Source organism: Rhinatrema bivittatum, chromosome 4 (genome assembly GCF_901001135.1).
Source record: "Rhinatrema bivittatum chromosome 4, aRhiBiv1.1, whole genome shotgun sequence".
NCBI classification, from domain to species: Eukaryota; Metazoa; Chordata; class Amphibia; order Gymnophiona; family Rhinatrematidae; genus Rhinatrema; species Rhinatrema bivittatum.
Genome location: NC_042618.1, coordinates 64,400,368 through 64,422,644, shown reverse-complemented (window position 1 = coordinate 64,422,644; position 22,277 = coordinate 64,400,368). Strand labels below are relative to the sequence as shown.

Sequence of the window (22,277 nt, the reverse complement as noted above, 5' to 3'; positions counted from 1 at the left end):
CGCTCTCGGTGATGTCATCCGAGAATTCCATGAGTAACAGCAGCAGTGGGTGGGATGCTGAGTCCATCTGTCTACACTAAGGAAAATGAAATTATCAGGTAAGTAATTTCTCCATTTCCTAGCGTGTAGCAGATGGACTCAGGACCAATGGGATGTATAAAAGCTACTCTCGAAACCGGTGGGAGGCTGCCCATGACTCATTTAGTACTGCCCTTGCAAATGCTGTGTCCTCCCGAGCCTGAACATCCAGGGGGTAAAACCTGGAGAAGGTGTGGATGGAGGACTATGTCGCCGCCCTGCAGATCTCGGCGGGTGACAGCATCTTGCTTTCCACCCAGGACACTGCCTGGGCTCTAGTAGAATGGGCCTTGACTTGTAAAGACGGTGGCTTGCCTGCTAAGTAGGCCGCCTTGATGACTTCTTTGATCCAGCGGGCTATGGTTGCTCACAAAGCCGCTTCCCCTTGCCTCTTCCTGCTGTGAAGGATGAATAGATGGTCCGTCTTTCGTACGGATTCCGACCTTTCCAGGTATTGGACTAGGAGTCTGCCGACATTGAGGTAGCGTAGACTTCGAGCCTCTTCCGAATTCTTATGCTCATCTGACGATGGTAGCGAGATGGTTTGGTTGAGATGGAAGTGAGATACCACTTTGGGGTTGTATCGCCCTTATCACCGAGCGTAGGGTTTTTCCATGTGGAAGCAAGGAATCTTCAGGTGACGGTTGACCGCCTTGAGGTCAAGGATGCGACTGAACGTTCCCTTCTTTCTTGGGGACGATAAAATAGATGGAATAATGTCCAGTATTTACTTGTTGTGGAGGCACTGGTGTTATAGCCTCTAAGGCTAGCAATCTGGTCAGTGTAGCTTCCACTGCCATCCTCTTGGAAGGGTCGTAGCAGGGGGATTCCACAAACTTGTCCGGAGGGAGGTGGTGGAAATCCAGGTAATATCCCTCTCGAATGATGGATAGGACCCACTTGTCTGAAGTTATCTCGACCCATCTTTGGTAGAATAGGGCAAGTCTGCTCCCTATGGCTTCTTCCTTTGGACGGCTCGGCTGATTTTCATTGTGGGGTGCGGCTGGGACCTGAGCCTGAGCTGGCTCCCCTTTTGTTGTGCTTGTTCCGAAAGGACTGGTTCCGGCCTGCGGGGCGGCCCGCTTAATATGTGCTTCTATATGGGTTGAAGTGCTGTGATCCTCTGCCCCTGGAGATTCGGGGGAAGGATCGCTGGTTTCTCCTATTCCTGTCCTCCGGTAGCCACGGCATTGGGGACGCGCTCCATTTGTTGGCTAGTTTCTCTAGTTCGCTTCCGAACAGGAGTGTTCCCTTGAAAGGCATCCTTGCGAGTCTTGTTTTGGAGGATGCGTCGGCCAACCAGTTTCGGAGCCAGATTTGTCTTCTGGCTGCTACAGCGGATGACACTCCTCTAGCTGCGGTGCATATCAGATCAGAACCGGCGTCCACGAGGAAAAATACTGCTGGTTCTAGGGCCTCCCTAGGAGTGTTGTTCCTGATCTGTGCTAAGCAGGCACGTGTCACCACGGAACAGCAGGCAGCGATCTGTAAAGACATAGTGGAGACATCAAAGGACTGTTTGAGGATAGATTCCAGACATCTGTCTTGAGCATCCTTGAGTGCTGCTCCTCCCTCCACCGGGATTAGTAGTGCACTTCGAGATTGTGCAGACCATGGCGTCCACTTTCGGACATGCCAGGAGATCTTTGGTGGCTGGGTCCAGAGGGTACATGGCTGCCAGAGCCCAGCCCCCTTTGAACGCAGTTTCTGGGGCCTCCCATTCCAGGTCAATTAGTTGCTGGACGGCTTGTAATAGTGGGAAATGGCGGGAGGTCTGACGGAGTCCCTCTAGTAGTGGGTTCATCTTAGGTTCCCCCGAGGCACTTGTGCCCGGGATAGCAAGCTCTTTTAAGCTGTGTGTGACCAGGTCTGGAAGCTCGTCCTTGGTGAAGAAGCGTCTCATGGTTCGGTGGGGCTCTGTCCCCGGAGGGAGTTCCCCTTCCTCCAGGGGTTCTGAATCCTCATCCGAGTTGTCCGTGTCCCCAAAGGTGGAGCTTCTGGGTGATGGGATCACTTCCCTGGGCATAGAGGGTCCCGGGATGTTGAGGTCCTCTGGTGGAGCCTGTGGCCATATTATAGGAGGCCCCGGTTGCATGTGGACAAAGGTATGCAGACCTTTGAAGAATTCCATCCAGGAGATAGATGCTGGGTCTAGACTAAGGAGTGCCATACAATGCTAGTTCCGGTGTACTGCTCGAGAGGCTGGAACCCGGTACCGGCTAGGGAGGGCCATGAGTTGGATCCCCTAGGGCCTCTTCGCACTGTATACACAGGGCCATGGCTTCCTCATGCTGTGCAGCTCTAATGTGGCATGCTAGGCAAAGACCCTGAGCTTGTGCCATGGCTTGTGTGCTCCAGTGCAAAGTTGTGCGCTTAGGTTTGGTGCGCGCTGTTATGCACACAGATCGAAGTTATGCGCCCAGTACAGTAAGCGTGTGGCTATGCACGTCGCTTGTGCGCACGGTACTCGGGCGCTCGACATTGTGCACACAAGGTATTTGTGCGCACAGCTCGGAACGGCGGACAGGGTGGCAACAGATCAAAATGGTGACGGCGACCACCTCGGAGGGTCTCCACGTGGGAGGACACTCAGATCTGACCGGGGTCTAGCCCTGCTAGGGCAGATCAATCCAGTGGCACTGGCTGGCGACCTGTGCGATTCCTCAAGCTTTGGAGACCGGAGACTTTTAAATAGATTTCTACCTTACCTTGTCTCGGCGCTTCCCGGTCTCGTTCCGGGCGGTCTCCGGCTGCGGGGGGAGAGGGAAGATATCTTCACCGCTGTGCTCGAAGTTGCACCCGCTGCCTCTCAGCCTCACCTGAAGTCCGGGGCTAGGTCCCCGCCGAGGGTCGGCCTCCGGACCGAGGCTTACCTCAGAGAGATCGTGGAAATCACCTCGGGAATTCTCAACTGGGGGAGGGACCCAAAGGGTGTCACCGCAGGAGAGCGGGGCTCGTCTCTAGAGGTAAGATTTCTTCTTAGCTTGGTTTTCTTTGGTAAATTTACTCTAACGCTGTGTGAGTGTGCATAGAGTCCCTAACTGCTATGGAGACAGAAAATAATGGAGAGCTGCACTTCCTGCAGGGGTATATGTACTAGGGCTGACGTTAGATTGAAATCTGATCCGTCTCCAACTGCTATCAGGAGTACACCATACGAATTGGTCCTGAGTCCATCTGCTACACTTTAGGAAATCCTCTTTTCCACATTTCGAGCAGAGTTCTACAACCGCGAGGCACACACTTCACGGAAAGAAAGACTGAAGAGGGACCCCACGTGGACGCGTGGATAGTGCATGCTGGGCATGCTCAGTGTGCCTGTCAAAGTTCTAGAAACTTTGACAGACTTTTTCCGTGCCAGGCTCCATCTGATGTCACATATGTGAGGACTACCTTCCTGCTTGTCCTAAGAGAACAATCATTCCAAAGAAAATGAAATCAGACATGCTGCAGCCAGCTAGGATGCCATCTTGGACCTTCCTAATACATCCATAAGAATTTTTAAAGGAACAAGAACAGCTTTTGGTTACTTTATCTGAACACCTACACACTTTTGGAAAGAGGTTGGTCTGGTTTTAGAATGCCTAATGTCCTTTAAGGAAACTGGCCCTAGGAGATCACATCTGTCCGTGTGTGCTCCTCCCTCTCCTTTTGAACCACATTTTTGTATGTGCCCTTGATGGCCCCAACATTTAGCATCTCCTCTTCTTTTTATTTCCTAAAGAGGAGTATGTCAGTTGTGTTCAGAGCACACTGTGATGTCATCAAGCAGTTTTAAAAACTGCCCTACCATTAGTTAGTGCCTGTGGTCCGTTTCTCGCCTAGTTTTCTATAGGAAAAACTCCAATATTTAGTGATGTAATTATTAAATAGAAATTCATAAAATGAATGTTATCATGATCAGGTGCACATTTCCATACCAAAGGAGGAAATTAGGCATCATGAAATGATCACACATCTCATTTTTCCTGTGAAACTTGGCAACACTGGGAACTGGATAAATGATACTAGAAGCCAAAATCAGTGTGATTGTAACTGACAGCCCAGAGTCCTGCAGAGTTGTTACTACTGTATGTTAGCTTTCTTATAAATTGATTTTTAGCAAAAATAATATTACGGCAGCACTCATATGCTCAATAACTTATAAAAGGCTGTCAAAATGCAGTATTAGTGACACTTTAAAATGAATTGTTCCTTTGAAAAGGAGAGAAACCAGAGGTGATATTATAGACCCGTTTTTCTAGTAAATAATACCAGTAAGTGAAACGTGAGATTTTTTTTTTTTTTTATTGTTAACATGTTTTTCAATGAACAGCACACTACATTTGGTTTCCTCTGATGTGCTTCTGAATAATGTTCTAGATGCAATGACAAATATTCTCTCAGCACTGACAGCGCATACAGGTGTCACAAGCCTCAGGTTCTTCGATGCTTAAAATGCTCTGAAGATTTGAGTTTTCTGCCTTGATTAGCATGGACTGTTTCTACATTTTCAATAAGATCTTTAACAGAGTTAACTGCTCTTCAGGACCGAGCAATTTTCTCATGTCAGTTTATTTATTTAAAATTGCTTGTAACCAGCTTATCGCAACAATAGCTCCCTCTGCCAGCCTTGAATTCCTCTCCCACTAGTACTGGTGCTACATTAACTGCAATTCTTCAATGGCAATTCCCCTTCTTAGTTCACCTAACAAAGAGCCTTTCAGTTCCAACTATGGTGACAAGAACCCGCCTGTGTAAAACTAGAGAAACCCGGCTGCTTAGGTCTACATGGGCTCAATGAAGTCAGCGACACTGACCTCTCTCCCCTACTCCAATATCTCACTGCCAGCCCGAACGGTGGGTCAGGTGAGGTCCACCTGGGCTCACTGAAGTCAGCACGGACACTGACTATTGCAACAATAGTCATTCTAAGTGAGGAACACAGTACAGAAACATAGAATAAAAACAAAAACACAAACATCCTAAAATACATGAATGCAGGAAATAGAAAAGATAAAATTCAAATCATAGTGAAACTATACAAATGCTTGCTGAAACTTAAAGATAATGTTTTAGTTTTTTTACAAAACTCTTTCAAATTTAATAGAGCATGTAAATCAGATGGAAGTGCATTCCATGATACAGGGCCAACAATCAGGAATGCACATTCACATGTGGAAACCAATCGTGCCTCTTTAGGTGATGGAATTATTAAACCTTGGCCTTGAGAGCATAGTGTATGCTTAGACATATAAGGATGTAGTATACATCTTTCAAATCTTGAGGCTTTCCTTCATGCATTACTTTAAATATTAAATGAATCTTACACGCAAAGGAATGACAGAAAAGGGAAAATGTGTCTTACCTTATCAGTGGCATAAGATGATCATTAAACTGTTTGTCAAACAAATGAAAAATCGTATTGGCTTGGTGTACAACATCCAAGAAATAAAGATTTGCATTCTTGGAATCCGGAGAAGGAATTGCTAAAACAGAAACAGACACTAGATGGACTTTACAACAAAAATCCCTACAATTAGTCACAGTTTCACAATTGTATTGATCACAGCCTATTTTTCAGGTTAATAAACTTGCTGCAGTTATTTAAATGTTAACCATGAATGAAACTTTACTAGGAACAGGAAGGCTGTTTTCTAAAGGCTCACTCTGGGGCTATGCAGAACAAAAGACTCCTCTCCCCTTACCCTCAATTTTTTTCATACTTTTAGCCAGCATCACTCAAAGGAAATCCCGCCTGGACAAGGCAAGTTCCCCCACTAGGAAAAAAATTGTTTTTTTAACTAAATATTTATTAGTTATAACTAATAATTTCCCTCACAGTGAAAGCCTGGTTCTGTGCTCTAAAATCTGTTGAGGACAAGGAACAAAATTCAGGGGAGCTAAAACATCATTTGGAGGGGAAGGGGGAATAAAATAGCTCCTGATGAACTGACTGAAAAAATTGGAGAGAAACTGCTGTCTTAAAAAGATTTTTTATTGGAAAGTTTAATAATGCAGTACTATATGACTATACACGCGCAGGACAACATCTTAGCCCACCAAAATATTGGTTCAATACTTGTGGTAATCTCTGAACTGATTGCCCGGGAGAGAAGTACTAGAAGATGTACATTTTGCAGGAGTTTATCATGAGGGTGAACTCTGCCCCTTACCTATGTTCCTCCACAGTTTTTAACATCTGGAGGGCAGAACATATACCAGGGATGGCCAACTCTGGTTCTTAGGAGCCACAAATTGCCCAGGTTTCCAGGATATCCACAATGAATATCCTTTCCTTTCTGAACCCTTACCACTCTCTCATTTCCTCCTGCTTAGACTATTGTAACCTGCTCCTCACAGGTCTCCTGGCAAGCCACCTCTCTCCACTGAAATATGTCCAAAATTCAGTTGCATGACTTGTCTTTCACCAAAAGTCGCTACGCTCCCATAACCCCTCTCCTGCATTGGCTCCCTATTCACTCTCGCATACAGTTCAAGCTCCTCCTTCTCATCTACAAATGCCTTCACTCTTCAGCACCTCACTACCTCTCCTCTCTCTACAAACCTCCTCGTGTACTTCGCTCATCAGACAAGTCACTCCTATCTGTGCCCTTCTCCTCTACCGCCAATTCCAGACTCTGTGCTTACAACCTGGCTACGCTGTGTGCTTTGAAGAGTCTTCCTGAACTGGTTTGTCTTGCTCCCTCTCTTGCCATGTTTAAAGCCCATCTAAAGACCCACCTTTTTAAAGCTGTTTTTAAATCTTAGGCCAGACTGTCTGCTTTTAGCCTCATTAACTAACTTTCTTCTCTTTCTTTTTAATCACTGCCTTGCTTTATGACATACCCCAAGTCTCTTGCCCTATATGTTTGTCTTATTAAACTGTAAGATCTATTGAGCAAGGACTGTCTTTTTTGTGTGTTTATACAGCGCTGTGTATATCGTGTGAGGAGTAGTAGATTTGCATACCATGGAGGCAATTCAATGGCGGAGTTAACCATCCCTGACATACTTTTCCAAGCAGCATAGAAAGGTCAAGTAAAAGTAGAAAAAAAAGGCAAGAAATCCAAACAATCAGAACAGAAATATACTGGGTCATATATTCCCAAGCAATTGCTATGTTAATAAATAAATATTATCTTTGAAAAGATTTGATTTATAAATACACTGCTATAGCCTTACCAGCAAGTCCGATTTCCAAGGCATAGTCAATGTGCTCGATGCATAAGTAGTCAACAAGAATTGTAAAGATTCTAAATGCATTCCTTGGTAGATCAGAAGGATCAGACAACTTAAAAGGGAAAAAAAGCATATTTTTCTATTAAGTATATGCAATTTAGGAAGTACAAAGACAGGCTACTACTGGCCAACAATTTAATAAAGCAACTGAAAAAAAAATCTAAAGTTAAACAAAAGCATCTAAAAAACTTAGCTAAACAATACATATTTTGAACATCTAGATGACCACAGTTCTGTCAGCTTGTTAATTACCATTTACTTGTCCTTTCTGCTTACTTTATTTAGCTGGCAACTGATATATTGGCACAGGCTCCTGCACAAAAATCTCACCCAGTGCTATCAGCTTTTGTGTGGTAGGGAGGATAAGTAGTTGCAGGTGCCATAACAGCACAGCAAAGTGGCAAAAACTGCTAGAACATTCCCACAGAGACACTACATAAAATTAACATGGATTCACAGCACTAGGGGAGCCACACAGGTCTGGTAATATACTCAAACAAAAGCATTTGATAAAAAGCAATAATCAGTCAATTGTGCATCAGATTATACTATACAGAGAAATAAACCTTTCTGAAAACAAAGATATCTTGTTAAATAAAAATGATAGCTTCTTTAATTTTAGGTTTTGCTCATGCAGTGTCAGCTGGCCTCCAGCCCCATGCTGCTGGACTCCATCAGAAACTGGCTAACAAAGTGCAGGCCCCTGACTGGGCTCAGCAGAAGTTAGGGGGGCTATCAGAGGGAGGGCAGAAAGGAGAAGACAGACTTCCCAGCATGCACTAGGCTAAAAAAATAAGGAAGCCACAAATTCTAATTACAAATTATTTATACTTCCAGATGGCGTGCATCTCTAACAGCAATATACATTAGAGGTTATGCTCTTAATCATTACTGCTGCTTTTTTTTTTTCTTTTAGCCTACAATGCTGAAATGCTGCTACTTTAAAAAGCTAATTTAGGTCGACTGTAATTACTAAAAATGCATCTGGAGGTTTTGGAAATATAACTGGTTTATATGAATATAACTGTCAGAACAACATTTAAAAGATTCAGCATTGGAGGTATTTGCTAATAAGAATACTAAAGACGTGTCTTTACTGCACGACGGAGCAATGCAGAGTGAACAGATTTTTTAAAACAGGTGCTTGTAATTCAAATCGCAAAGCTCTTATCAAACAAAGCATGGTCTGAAGAGCAGTAAAACCTGTGATGTAATTCTAGAGTTAAAATCCAGTTCTGCATTGGGTGTAAAAGAAGTTATCAATGAGAATAAAGGCAAACAAGATCTAGGAATCATAGACAGCCCAGTGTGCTGTGGCAATCAAAAAAGCCAACAGAATGTTAGGAATTATTAAGGAAGGGAATGGAAAATAAAACAGAGGATGTCATAATGCCTCTGTATCGTTCCATGGTGAGATCACATCTTGAATACTGTGTGCAATTCTGGTCACTGCATCTCAAAAAGGATATAGCTGCACTGGACAAAATGCAGAGCTTGATAAGGGGCATGAAATTGTAGATGATTAATAAGTATGTGTCTGTCTCCACATTCCCTTCATCTGATTCTTCTGACTACGACCCTAACAATGATTCGGATACTGATTCTGATAAAGAGTACCTAACTACTAACTTATAAGTCTAATAAACTCTAACCTCTAAGCATTACCATAATGGAGCCACCGTGTTGTTGGGGTAAGTCGGGCTACAAAGGGGGGTGACACCAATAGGGTCCACCCGTCTCAAACCCGTGAAGCAACCAACGACCTAACAACATATTAGGGCTCACATTCAATGTCACTGGTATTAATTCTTATTTGTCGTTTCAGTTACTCTTCAGATATAAAGTGATACTTCTGCCTTCTCTTCAAAGTTGAAGTATCAAAGGGGGGAATGAAGGGGTTCAATTTCGTGACCCCCCTGAAGTACGAACGAACAACTGAACATCCTCCGACTAATCATGCCAGCAGTGAAACGCACAGCCATCTTGAACGTACTAATATTTGCAACGCAAATGATACGTAATGCGTAGTGACGCAGTGGCGCACTAACTTTTAGCGTAACGTAACTCCATTTTGGAATAATACTTTGTATTGTATTAATACGAATGCCGATGTAAAATGTCTAACACGTCAATTAAATGACGAAACAATAGTCTGATCATAAGCTACACCTACTAGAGGACCACGCTAGCTAATGCTTGTTCAGCAATTTGTGAAATGTTTGTTCAGCAAAAACCAGAACGCATGTGTGAAAGATAAGAGTTGTAAAGTGCATAAAAGTTTGCTCCGAAGGGGGCGTGGCATGCAGTTGTACTGAGCCTTTGTCTTAGCTGCATCTTGCTGGCAATAAAAGTCTATCTTTACGGATCAGTTGTCTGGACCTCCTTACTGACTAAAAAGAGACGGTTACAAAATGGCTGCCCTATGAAGGAAGGTTAAAGAAGTTAGGGCTGTTCAGTTTGGAGAAGAGACAGGGGGATATGATAGAAGTCTACAAAATCATGAAAGGACTTGAACAAGTTAATATAAATCTGTTATTTACTCTCTCAGATAATAGAAGAACGAGGGGGCACTCCATGAAGTTAGCAAGTAGCTCATTTAAAACAAATTGAAGAAAATTCTTTTTCACTCAGCGCATAGTTAAACTTTGGAATTCATTGCCAGGGATGTGGTTTCAGCAGTTAGTGTAACTGGATTTAAAAAAGGTTTGGATAAGTTCTTAGAGGTTAAATCCATAAATTGCTATTTCGGTAATTAATAAGCAATAGTAGAGGAAAATTATGTTTCTTACCTGATAATTTTCGTTCCTGTAGTACCAAGGATCAGTCCAGACTGCCGGGTTATGCCTCCCCTCCAGCAGATGGAGTCAGAGAGAAAACTGAAAGCACCTCCCAGATATACTGGTGTGCCACCTGCTATCCTTCAGTATAAAGTATAACAAAGCAGAAGATAGGCAAAACCAAATCCTCCGCCAACTTAGCCACTAATGAAAAACATGGCAACTGTCTAGATCAAGTAGTAAAACTCTCCCATGCCAAAAACCTGGCAAACATCAACGTAACTTCAAAAAAGGCACCACCCTCTAAAAGCAAAGAAAAAGGGATAGGTACCTACCTTGTTGAAATATCGAAAAGCTATGTATAGAAACTGGTTATTGGAGCGGACTCTCCTGACACTCAACATCGGGCGGGCGTCTGGACTGATCCTTGGTACTACAGGAACGAAAATTATCAGGTAAGAAACAATTTTCCTTTCCCTGTACGTACCAGGATCAGTCCAGACTGCTGGGATGTACCCAAGCCGCCTTAATTGGGGTGGGACCCAGAGAGTCCCGCTCGAATGACACTGCTGCCAAAAGTATCAGCTGATGCTCCCCTAACATCAATCCGATAATGACGAGCGAAGGTATGCAACAACTTCCACGTGGCTGCTCTGCAAATCTCCTGGCTAGAAACTAAACGACTTTCTGCCCAGGAAGTTGCTTGAGAACGCAGTGAGTGTGCCTTAAGCCCCTCAGGAACAGACTTACCACAGCCAATGTACGTGGATGCGATCGAACTTTTCAACCAACGAGCAACAGTTGCTCTTGATGCCTGTAGGCCCTTCTTGGGCCCCTGCCATAGGACAAACAAAGGATCTGACCGTCTGAATGCATTAGTGACCTCCAAATATCGCATGATCACTCGACGCACATCTAGACGCTTCAAATCGGAACCGTGCGAAGACTTTAGGTCAGACGCCGAGAAGGAAGGCAATTCCACCGTCTGATGAACATGAAAAGCCGATACCACCTTCGGCAAGAACGAAGGAACCGTACGCAGAGACACGCCGGCATCCGAAATACGTAAGAACGGTTCCCTACAATACGTAAGAACGGTTCCCTACAAGAAAGTGCCTGAAGCTCCGACACCCGACGGGCTGACGCAATGGCCACTAGGAACACGGTCTTGAGCGTGAGAGGGGCCGAGTTGAGACCTTTGAGCACCAAATTCAAATTCCAAGAAGGACAAGGGGGTCTAAATGGGGGACGCAAGCTCCGAACGCCACGCAAAAATCGAGCTACATCCGGGTAGCACGCGAGAGAGAATCCGTCTACCTTACCCCTCAAACACCCCAGGGCCGCTACCTGAACCCTCAGAGAGCTGTACGCCAAACCCTTTTTCAAGCCCGCCTGCAGGAACGTAAGGATATTCCCTACCGAGGCCCGGCGCGGTGGAACTTTAGCTGCCGCGCACCAGGCGTCAAACACTTTCCACACTCTGGCGTAGGCTAGCGTGGTGGAGGGCCTTCTCGCCCGCAGTAGGGTGGAAATGACAGGCTCTGAATATCCTTTCCTCCTCAACTGCTTCCTTTCATAAGCCAAGCCGCCAGACAGAAGCGGTCCGCCCGCTCGAAAAATACGGGTCCCTGGCGAAGCAGGCCCTGAAGATGACCCAACCTTAAGGGTCCGTCCCGCGCCAGGTTGACTAGATCCGCGAACCACGGTCTTCTTGGCCACTCCGGGGCCAAAAGAATCACTGGCCCGCGATGAGATTCTATGCGTCTTAACACTTTGCCTATTAGAGGCCACGGGGGAAACACATAGAGGAGGATGTGACGAGGCCATGGAAGCACCAGGGCATCTACCCCCTCCGAACCGTGTTCTCACCTTCGACTGAAGAAACGCGCTGCCTGTGCATTTTGCCGAGTCGCCATCAGGTCCAGACGCGGAATTCCCCATCGCTGGGTGATGAGACTCATTGCCTCGGCCGAGAGCTCCCACTCTCCGGGATCCAAGTATTGACGACTTAGATAATCCGCTTGTACGTTGTCGACGCCCGCTATGTGGGTGGCCGCTATGCGGGAGAGATGACGTTCCGCCCAGGACATTAACAACGACGCTTCGTCCGCTACCGGCCGACTTCTCGTGCCGCCTTGGCGACTTATATACGCTACTGTGGATGCGTTGTCTGACAGAACTCGCACTGCCCGCCCTTGTACCAACGGGAGAAGTTGGCGCAAGGCGAGACGTACCGCCCTGGCAATAAATTGTCTGGGATTAACCACCAAGCTAAGCTGGAACGAGCCGGCTCCAGCAGCGGCAATTGGGTGCCGTAATCTCCTGATTTCTGGTCCCAACGGGAGAGGAGAGCGCGCTGTAAAGGACGTATATGAGCAAATGCCCACGGCACCATCTCCAGAGTAGACACCATATGACCAATGACTTGTAAATAATCCCAGGCCGTGGGCAACGGGAGATCTAGTAAGGCCTGCACCTGAAACATCAGGTTCTCTAGTCTCCGCTGAGTGAGGAATACCTTGCCTTCCAAGGTATTGAAACGCGCGCCCCCAAAATTCCAACTGTTGACTCTGGACCAACTGGCTCTTCGCAAAGTGGACCACCCAACCTAGCGATTGAAGTTGCTGCACCACCGACTGGACTGCCCGCTTGCACGCCTCCTGCGACTTCGCCCAGATTAGCCAATCGTCCAAATAGGGATGCACCAGAATTCCGTGGCGTCGCAGATAAGCTGCGACTACTATGAGAACCGTGGTGAATACCCTCGGGGCTGTTGCTAGCCCAAACGGAAGGGCGCAAAAACTGGAAGTGCTCCCCCAATACTGTGAATCTTAGGTACCTCTGGTGACGTTCCCTGATCCCGATATGAAGATACGCCTCGGCTAGATCCAAAGAAGCCAAAAATTCTCCCTTGTGGACAGCCGCAATAACAGATCTGAGCGTCTCCATACGAAATCGGGGAACGTGCAAGGCCTCGTTCACTCTTTTCAAATCCAAAATTGGGAGAAACGTACCTTCCTTCTTTGGGACCACGAAGTAAATGGAATACCTGCCTCTTCTGGTCTCCTCCGGAGGAACAGGCAATATTGCTCCCAGAGCCCGTAACCTGTGTACCGTGTGGGCGATAATCTGCCTCTTTTCCTGAGACCCGCAGGGGGAGATCATAAAAAGATCCCGGAGGGGACGAGCAAACTCCAACTCGTAGCCGTAGCGAACGACGTCGAGGACCCACTGATCCGATGTGACCTTGACCCATTCCTCCCAAAACAGGGACAACCGACCTCCGATGTGGGGAAGGGAGGAATGGGCCTGCGCGCCTTCATTGCGAAGGCTTTCCGGCGGGTAAGTTCTGCAAGGATCCCAGACGCTGTGGACGTCTGCCTCGAAAGGAAGGAGACCAAGGCTGAGACCTGGGGACCTGGCCCCGAAATCGGGACCGTACATTTCCAAAAGAATGAAAAGAACGGGGCTTGTCCTCCGGTAACTTGTACACCTTGTTGTCCCCCAAGTCTTTGATGAGCTGATCCAGCTCCTCACCAAACAATAATTTTCCCTTGAAGGGAAAAGAGGCGAGGCGCGATTTTGACGAGGCATCCGCCGACCAACGCCTAAGCCACAGCAAACGCCGAGCAGCGACCGCCGATGACATGGTGCGGGCCGAGGTTCTCAACAAATCATACAAGGCATCCGCCGTGTAAACAACCGCCGCTTCCACACAGTTGGCCTGCTCAGCCTCGGCTGGTGGGAGCTCCTGTGTGGTAAGCAATTGTTGAACCCAGCGGAGAGTAGCGCGCTGAACCATACTGCTACATGCCGCTGCTCGGACCCCTAAGGCCGCTATCTCAAAAATGCGCTTTAACAGAACCTCTAACTTTCGGTCTTGGAGATCCTTCAAGGCTACCCCTCCCGTGACAGGAATGGTAGTATGCTTAACCACAGCAGTCACTGCCGAATCCACGGAAGGGACCTTAAAAATATCCAAAGAATCCGCTGGCAGGGGATACAACTTATTCATTGCCCTGCTTACGCGCAGGGATGCCTCCGGCACCTCCCATTCTTTGGACACGATCTGTAAGACCTTGGCATGTAAAGGAAAAGTCTGCGGGGGGGCCCTTAGACCTGCCATAGCTATGTCCCCTGTGGAAGTGTCAGTGCCCTGCTGCGGCGCTGGGATTTCTAACTCCTTCAAAACATGAAGGATTAAAAAGTTAAGTTCATCTTTGCCAAAGAGGCGCAGAATCTGGGGGTCATTGCCTTTGAGCGCTCCCTGAGCGTCAGAGACCTCTGTCCCTGTGCCATCCGGAGACCATGTGCCATCCGGAGACCCCTGGGTAAAATCCGGAACTCCCGGACCTCCCTTTCCCCCTAGGGAATAAATTCTAGCAGCATCCGAACCCCCCACTTTGTCCTGAGACCCAGACCGGCCTTGCTCAGGGGAAACTCTGGGGACCGTAGGGGGAGGGGGTTCATCCGGCTCCCAGCCTGCCTCCGCGTCTAAAAACGCCTGATGCATTAACAAGACAAATTTGGAATAAAAAGGCACTTTCCTTTTGTTGGAGCCCCCCGCGGGCTGGTCCCGAGGGGGAGGGGCTCGAGGAGCCTCCAAATCCGACTCACGGCACGGGCTTAGGGCAGGAGGAGAGTTAAAAGAAAAATCCTCCTCCTCCGATGCCGAATCAGCAGGCTGCCGTGTGGTCAAAATGGCCGCCGGCTCCCTAACAGTGGGAGGCGGGGCTAAGGACCGCGCGGCTGCCAGCCTGCCTAATCGCTCCGAGGAAGGACGAGAAGCCGTGCTGTGGGCTGCGCTCGGCCCCCGGGAGGGTCCCTCGCCCCCGGGAATGCAGTGGGAGCAGAGACCCTCCCTGGAGAGTCGCGCCCCCGCCTTGCCACAGGCCGTGCAGGCCGAAGATCGGGGCATCCTGAAGCTGCAGAAAAGGGCGCCCAAAAGTAAGTAGCTGGGTCTGGGAGCAGTAAATTCGCGCCAAAAAAGCTGTCGCTGCGACTGGCAAATTCGCTGGGTGAAGAAACCTCACCCCCTCCGGAGTCCCCGGTCAGCGCGGCAGGCTAGGGCTACAACGGACCGCAGCCTGTTTCCAACAGGGCTTACGGGTCCTTAATCTTTAATTCTAAATTTAATTAACTTTTTTTTTTTTTTTTTTTTTTACAAATAAACAAGGCCCTCTTCAGGTTAAAACACCTGGAATAAAGCAGAGATAGATGGGGGAGGGTGACCGGACCACCGGTAGGCTTTCCCCCAGACCAAAAGGCACACAACACCGGGAAAAAGAATGAGAGCAATGCTCTCACAGCCTGCCTCTATGCTGCAGTGAATAACACGCTGCGCTGAACCAGAAAAAGGGACAAGAAACGAAATAAACTAAAACTCTTTTTTTTTTTTTTTTTAAACTAGTTAGAGAACCAACTAATTGATCTAGACAGTATAACTAACAAGTAATAATTAGTAAATGACACCTGAAAGATTTTTTTGTCAGGATAGACAGGACCGCAGGTTATGTCTCTCAATCTGCTGGAGTCAGAGGAAATACTGAAGGATAGCAGGTGGCACACCAGTATATCTGGGAGGTGCTTTCAGTTTTCTCTCTGACTCCATCTGCTGGAGGGGAGGCATAACCCAGCAGTCTGGACTGATCCTGGTACGTACAGGGAACTTGGGATCTATTTAATGTTTGGGTACTTGCCAGGAACTTGTAGCCTGGATTGGCCACTGTTGGAAACAGGATGCTGGGCTTGATGGACCCTTGGTCTGACCCAGTATGGCATTTCATATGTAAAACACTGTCCTTAACATTTCAACAAGCACTTTAATATAAGAAAAATCCACCAATAATGAAATGTTTAATGCCCTTAAGAAAGAGGATGTATTAACAATTTTTTTTACATGTTTCTAGGTTACTCAGCACCAAGAATTGCATTCCCTTCCCAGTGGAACCCAAGCTCTCTGCGGAGCCTATGAAAGGGTACATCTAGAAGTATAGTCCAGCAAGAGATCAAACTGATAAATATTTGATATTCCACCTTTTCCTAAAGGTAGGCACAAGGCAGATTACATAAAATTTAAAAACATCACTGAGCACATAAAGCATACACAGGTACAACAGAGATATGGGGTAGATTGCAACTAAGGTGCATTTGGCATAAGTGATGCATAAAAGTAGGTACAAGTGGGGTACCCTGGGTAGCAATAATTGGATATAGAAAATGCATATATATAGTTAAACAGTAAGGGCTAGATTTTAAAAGCCCTGCACGCGTAAATCCTGCTGGATTTACGCGTGCCAGCGGCCTATTTTGCATAGGCCACTGGCACGCGCAAAGCCCCGGGACGCGCGTAAGTCCTGGAGCAGGTGGTCCCGAGTCCTCCGGCACTGCGGCCTGTGCCGGGGGATGCCGAGGCGGCGCGCGCAAGTTACGCCTGCTTCAAGCAGGTGTAACTTGCACAACAAAGGTAGGGGGGGGGGGTAGATAGGGGAAGGTGGGGGAAGGTGGGGGGACGCGGAAGGAAAGTTCCCTCCGAGGCCGCTCCGATTTCGGAGCCGCCTCGGAGGGAACGGAGGTAGGCTGCGCGGCTCGGCGCACACAGGCTGCCGATTTTGCGCAGCCTTGTGGCGCAGACCCCGGATTTTATAAGATACGCGCGTATCTTATAAAATCTAGCGTACTTATTTAAGATCTACCTCTAAGTTTAGTACTGGAGGTGCAAGAGATATTAAGACATAGTTGTGTAGAAAGGGCCCAGAAGTGGGTAAATCTTGTGAATAAATTTCAGCTCTTGCAAATGTCCCCGGTAAGTCTGGAATAGGTATATGATGTTCCCTTAAAAATGAAGGTAAATAACTTTTTCATTTTAACTTTGCTTTTTAAGCTTTCCCAAGTTTATGGTGGTACACAATAGCACTGTATACCAACAGAGGAGAACTTTTGTTCCGTGCTATGTTGAACTAGTTTCCTAAGGAAAGCAATATCCACATGACTGAATGCCTGATTCATTAAGGCAGTTTTCCCCCATTCTCTCTTTGCAAATTAAACGTTTAGGAGTAGATATTCAAAAGCCATTTAGACGGATAACTCCAACTATAATTTAGCCAGAAAGAAAAAGGGGCATAGTAGCCAAGCAACGACAGAAGCGTTGCCAGAAGCACCAGACCAGATCGCGGTAGGCGGCTACTGCAATCCTGTAGAGTAACTTGAAATAATGGTGCAGGTGGTGGGGGAGAAGGGAAAGGGTTGGGATGGGCATTGAAGGGAGGAGGACTCTCGAGGCCGTGAGATTGAATTTATTTTTGTACAAGGGGAAGCTGGCGCAGGGGGGGGGGGGGGGGGGGGGGGGAGGACTCCCAGCCCCGATAAAAAAAAAAAAAAAAGTTAAGATTAATCGAGAAATTACTACTTACCTGATAATTTCCTTTTCTTTAGTGAAGACAGGTTAATCCACATAGCAGTGGGTTATGCTCGTCTACTAACAGATGGAGACAGAGCAAAGCTGACGTCACGGTGTGTATCTACCTTATAAATGGCCTGTGACCGACGGCCCGCACATGCGCAGTAGAGCACAGCTCTACTGCGCATGTGCGGGCAAGGATGTCGATCAGAAAAAAAAAATGGCGGTGGGGCCGCAGGAGCGGGAGAAGAAGCAGCGGCGCCGCGCGCGGTGCCGCTGCTTCTCCTCCCCAGATCTGATCTCGGGGGGGGTGTCACTCCCGCGCCCCCCCCCGAGATCTGCCGGCAGGAGCGGGAGGAGAAGTAGCGGCACCGCGCGCGCGCGGTGCCACTACTTCTCCTCCCCAGATCTGCCGGCAGATCTCGGGGGGGTCACTGCCGCGCGCGCGGGAGTGACCCCCCCGAGATCTGCTGGCAGGAGCGGGAGGAGTTAATGGAGCCGGGTGAGGGTTGCGGGAAGTCGCGCTTACGGCGCCGGGAGGAAATGGAGGTGGGTGAAGGGAGGGAGGGAGAGGGGGACTGAGTGAGTGGGAGGGAGGGAGAGGGGGACTGAGTGAGTGGGAGGGAGGGAGAGGGGGGACTGAGTGGGAGGGAGTGAGGGAGAGGGGGGACTGAGTGAGAGGAGAGGGAGGGTGGAGAGGAGTGGGTGGGGGAGGGGGGTGGTGAAGAGTGAGGGGAGAGAGAATGAGGGGGAGGTGAGAGACAGAGGGATGTAGCCCGTTTTAACGGGCTTTACGGCTTGTATATATATATATATACATACCCTGCTCCGACATCAGCCTGCCAGTATTCTCTTCAAAAGCCAACTGTGGACAACTAAGCAATACATGATCATAACCATTAAAAGACAACCATTCAAATAGTCAGTTAACAGAAAACACTAAGGTCAGACAAGGATTGCAATAATACTAATCTAGGGACTGGATCCAACACTTCCCAGTAATCCCCGGAAACACAACCACTCAGGAGGACAACAGCACTACCATCTGGCAGCCAAGAATGGGAAGGTGATTAACCTGTCTTCACTAAAGAAAAGGAAGTTATCAGGTAAGTAGTAATTTCTCTCTCTTAGGATTCAGACAAGTTAATCCACACCAGTGGGATGTACTAAAGCTACTCCCGAACATGGCGGGAATGTGTCCACAGTCCGATCAACACCGCATACGCGAAGGCTGCATCCTCCAAGGCTTGCAATAATGCCTGGAAGTTGCGTAAGAAAGACCACGTTGCAGCTTGGCAAATCTTGACGGGAGACAACCATTTAATCTCCGCCCACGACACAGCCTGAGCCCTAGTGGAATGAGTGCTAATCTGTCTAGATAATGGCTTCTCAGCCATCCACATAAGCGGCTGTGATAACCTTCTTAATCCAGCGGGCTCTCGTAGCCCGCAACATCGGCTGGTCTGTCTTCCTGAGAGGTTTAGAAACCTCAAATACCTCATGATATGCCGCTTGACATCCAAGGTTTGTAATCAGGCAATATTCATCCACATCTCTCTCCCTGCCCAGAGTCAACAGTGAATTGACTGATTCAAGTGAAAATCTGAGACCACGTTTGGCCAGAAGGATGGAACCATTCACATTTGGGCTGCTCCTAGAGTCACTCACAGAAACGGTTCCCAGCAAGACAGAGCCTGCAGTTCGGAAATTCTACACGCAGAACTCAGTCCTCTAGTAAGTAACCTCAAGAAGAAGCTACACAATGGTTGAAAGGTGGGATTCGCCAGAAATCCAAAACCAGATTAAGACTCCACAAGGGCACCAGCCGCCGCAAGGGGAGACGAAGGTGCTTCACCCCTGGAAACAGGCAAGAGCTGCCACCTGTACCTTCAAGGAATTAAGGGCCAAGTCCTTAAACAACTCATTTTGTAAAAATCCAAACTGAGCGGGATTTTAACCTCATACCCAAGCCTCAAACCTCGCCAAACGCGAACATAGGCTAAGAAAGTAAGTAACTCACACTCGAAGCAAGGTGGAAATCACAGCATTGGACTAGCCACACTTCAGCAACTGAACCCTCTCAACGACCACACTGTAAGACAAAAATCAAAGCCCAACTGTAAGAATAGGCCCATGCCGTAGCAGATCCCTCTTTGGACCTGTAATCGGAGAGGAGAGTCCACCAGAAGCCTCCACAGATCTGCATACCCTAGCCTCCTGGGCCAATCTGGCACCACCAGAAGTACCAAACCCTGTCTATCTTTCGAACCTCTGAATCATTCTGCCCAACATGGGACACTGGGGAAAAGGCATATAGAAGCTTGCCTTCCAGCCACTCCTGTATGAGGACATCAATTCCCGAAAATTTCAGATTTCTCCTGCGACTGAAGAAGCGAGGAACCTTTGCATTGTGTAATGTTGCCAGCAAGCCTAGGAACGGGAGATCCCAGCAGCCCACCATGAGCTGGAACGCTTTGTTGTACAATTCCCTTTCTCCAGGATCCAGATTCTGTCTGCTGAGAAAATTGGATTGAGACCTACCCATAGGTCGAGCCCTATGTAGGGTCGAAAATGTTTGAAAACCCCATGCATGATGTATAATGCCAAACGAGCGTGGCGCCTGCTTTTAATCTTCTGGTAACTGAGGAACCTGGGACTCACCCCACTTATTGGGGTTTGTTTTTTTCATTTCATTCCCAAACCAGTGTGATCCTTTAAAAAGCAGATTCAAGCGCATCCAGGATGCTGAGGCCATAGGGCACTGTCCTGAAATTCAAACCAGACATTGATTTCCCAAGAGAGAGCAAGCAAGAGCCCATCTGCAATTCATTGCCACCACCTCAAGGCTTGCTTAAGGACCGCCTCAATTCTCCTATCCTGCGCCTCTTTCAAGTCACTCCCCCTTCCACAGGGATAGTCACCTACTTGGTGATGGCGCACACTAGCGCTACCACTTTCAGAAAGCGCAACTGCTCTCTCTCTGCCAGATCCAGGGCGTACAGTGCTACCAAGGTTCATCCCTCTTTAAAATTAGCTTCCAATGGCACCCCATTCAAGATCAATCAATTTTTGACTAGCACCCATAATACTTAACATAAGGAATCTAAATGGGATTCTTGTTTAGCTTCAGCACCTGGCACCCCTAGAATCTTCAGTGCCTGGGCAATTCGAGCATGCAACTCATCTCTATAAAAAATCATACCTAGATAACATATTTCCAAGTGCAAATCAAAAAAGCAATGTCAGAAAGAATAAACCTTCAAACAGGAGTTCCGCAGGGATCAGCCCTATCTGCCACACTATTCAACATATACATGCTGCCGTTATGCCACCTGCTAGCTGGTCTGGGCATCTCACACTACATATATGCTGACGAAATTCAATTAGTACTTCCAATTAATGACTCAATTGAGAAAACATTAACCTTAGCTAACATGTATCTAGATATAATAAACAATATCCCCCGGTCATCGACCTCTACGTTGTGAAATGAGATAGGGATCAATACCTAACATTTGGAGTAGGGGATTTGATATATTTTGCAGTCTAGATATAATAAAACAGCTCTTAAACCAGATGGAATTAGTTAACAACAGAGAAAACAGAATTCCTACATCTTGAACGAAAAAACATCACAATCATTCAAAACCCAATCATAATCAATAACAACCAAAAAATACAACTAGCAGAGAAAGTACGAAACCTTGGAGTAAGAGAAGGTTATGCCAAACTTATGACTCTCAGAAGACTTAAACCACTACTAACACCAAATGACTTCCGGTCAGTACTACAAGCATTAATTTTTTCAAGCACCGATTACTGTAATGCCCTTCTACTAGGATTACTCCGCACCACGATAAGACCTCTACAGGTATTACAAAACACAGCTGCAAGAATTTTAACCGGTAAAAGTAAGAGAGACCATATCACCAAAACCCTAACTGAACTACACTGGCTACCCATTGAACAAAGAATTCAATATAAGACTCTTTGCACCATACATAAATTAATACACGACGAAAAGGCAGAATGGCTGAACACAGCCCTTTACGTACACGTCCCTAATAGAAACTTGAGATCAGCAAACAAAGCCCTACTAACTATTCCCTCAGTAAAAACAGCCAGACTAACGCAAGTAAGGGATAGGGCCCTATCCCTAGCAAGTCCTATAATATGGAACACAATGCCTTTAGAAATCAGAACACAAAGAGACATCAAAGCATTCAAAAAAAGTTTTAAAACATGGCTATTTAAGCAAGCATACCACAAAGAGAATGAAGAGTAGAATCCAGGGAATTGTATGATGCAGTCCGAAGAACTCCCACACACAATCAGCTTACTCAAATGGTGTGTGTGTGTATACTTTATTTCACTTTACCTCTATTAGATTGCAACAATAGAGGACAAGACTTAAGTGTTAATTTATCTTATAACCGATATACTTAAAGTAGACATGACTTATCACAACCACTAAGTAATATTTAATATGAAACTATGTAACAGTATTTGATGGCACCTGTTTAGTTAATATAACTCAACACATTTAAGTTTGAAATTATGTGCCTTATTGTGAACCGTTGTGACGGCAACTAGCTTAACGACGGTATAGAAAAGATTTTAAATAAATAAATAAAAGAACAAATATTGTTCTATATGGCTCCAACCCATCCTCCAGGGAGCAAGGGCTGCCTTCATCATCCATCACCTGGGTCCCTATCAGCATGACCCACAGCAGGCGTAGAAATACTCGGATACTTATTTGCGGCCCCAAGCATGTGGGGATCCACAGTTTGCGAGCCTGA

At 46.9% G+C, this 22,277-nt stretch overlaps 1 protein-coding gene across 4 annotated transcripts in view; it reads right to left on the bottom strand.

The window, feature by feature from the left end:
- EXOC5 (exocyst complex component 5) overlaps window positions 1–22,277 on the bottom strand; it is a 102,623-nt gene that overhangs the window by 36,973 nt on the left and 43,373 nt on the right. For all 4 annotated transcript variants that reach the window (XM_029598243.1, XM_029598241.1, XM_029598242.1 and 1 more), the window contains 2 exons: window positions 7,243–7,351; window positions 5,426–5,546 (listed from right to left, as the gene is read on the bottom strand). In XM_029598243.1, the coding sequence (XP_029454103.1) occupies window positions 5,426–5,546; window positions 7,243–7,351 (230 nt within the window). The remainder of the gene's footprint in view (window positions 1–5,425; window positions 5,547–7,242; window positions 7,352–22,277) is intronic.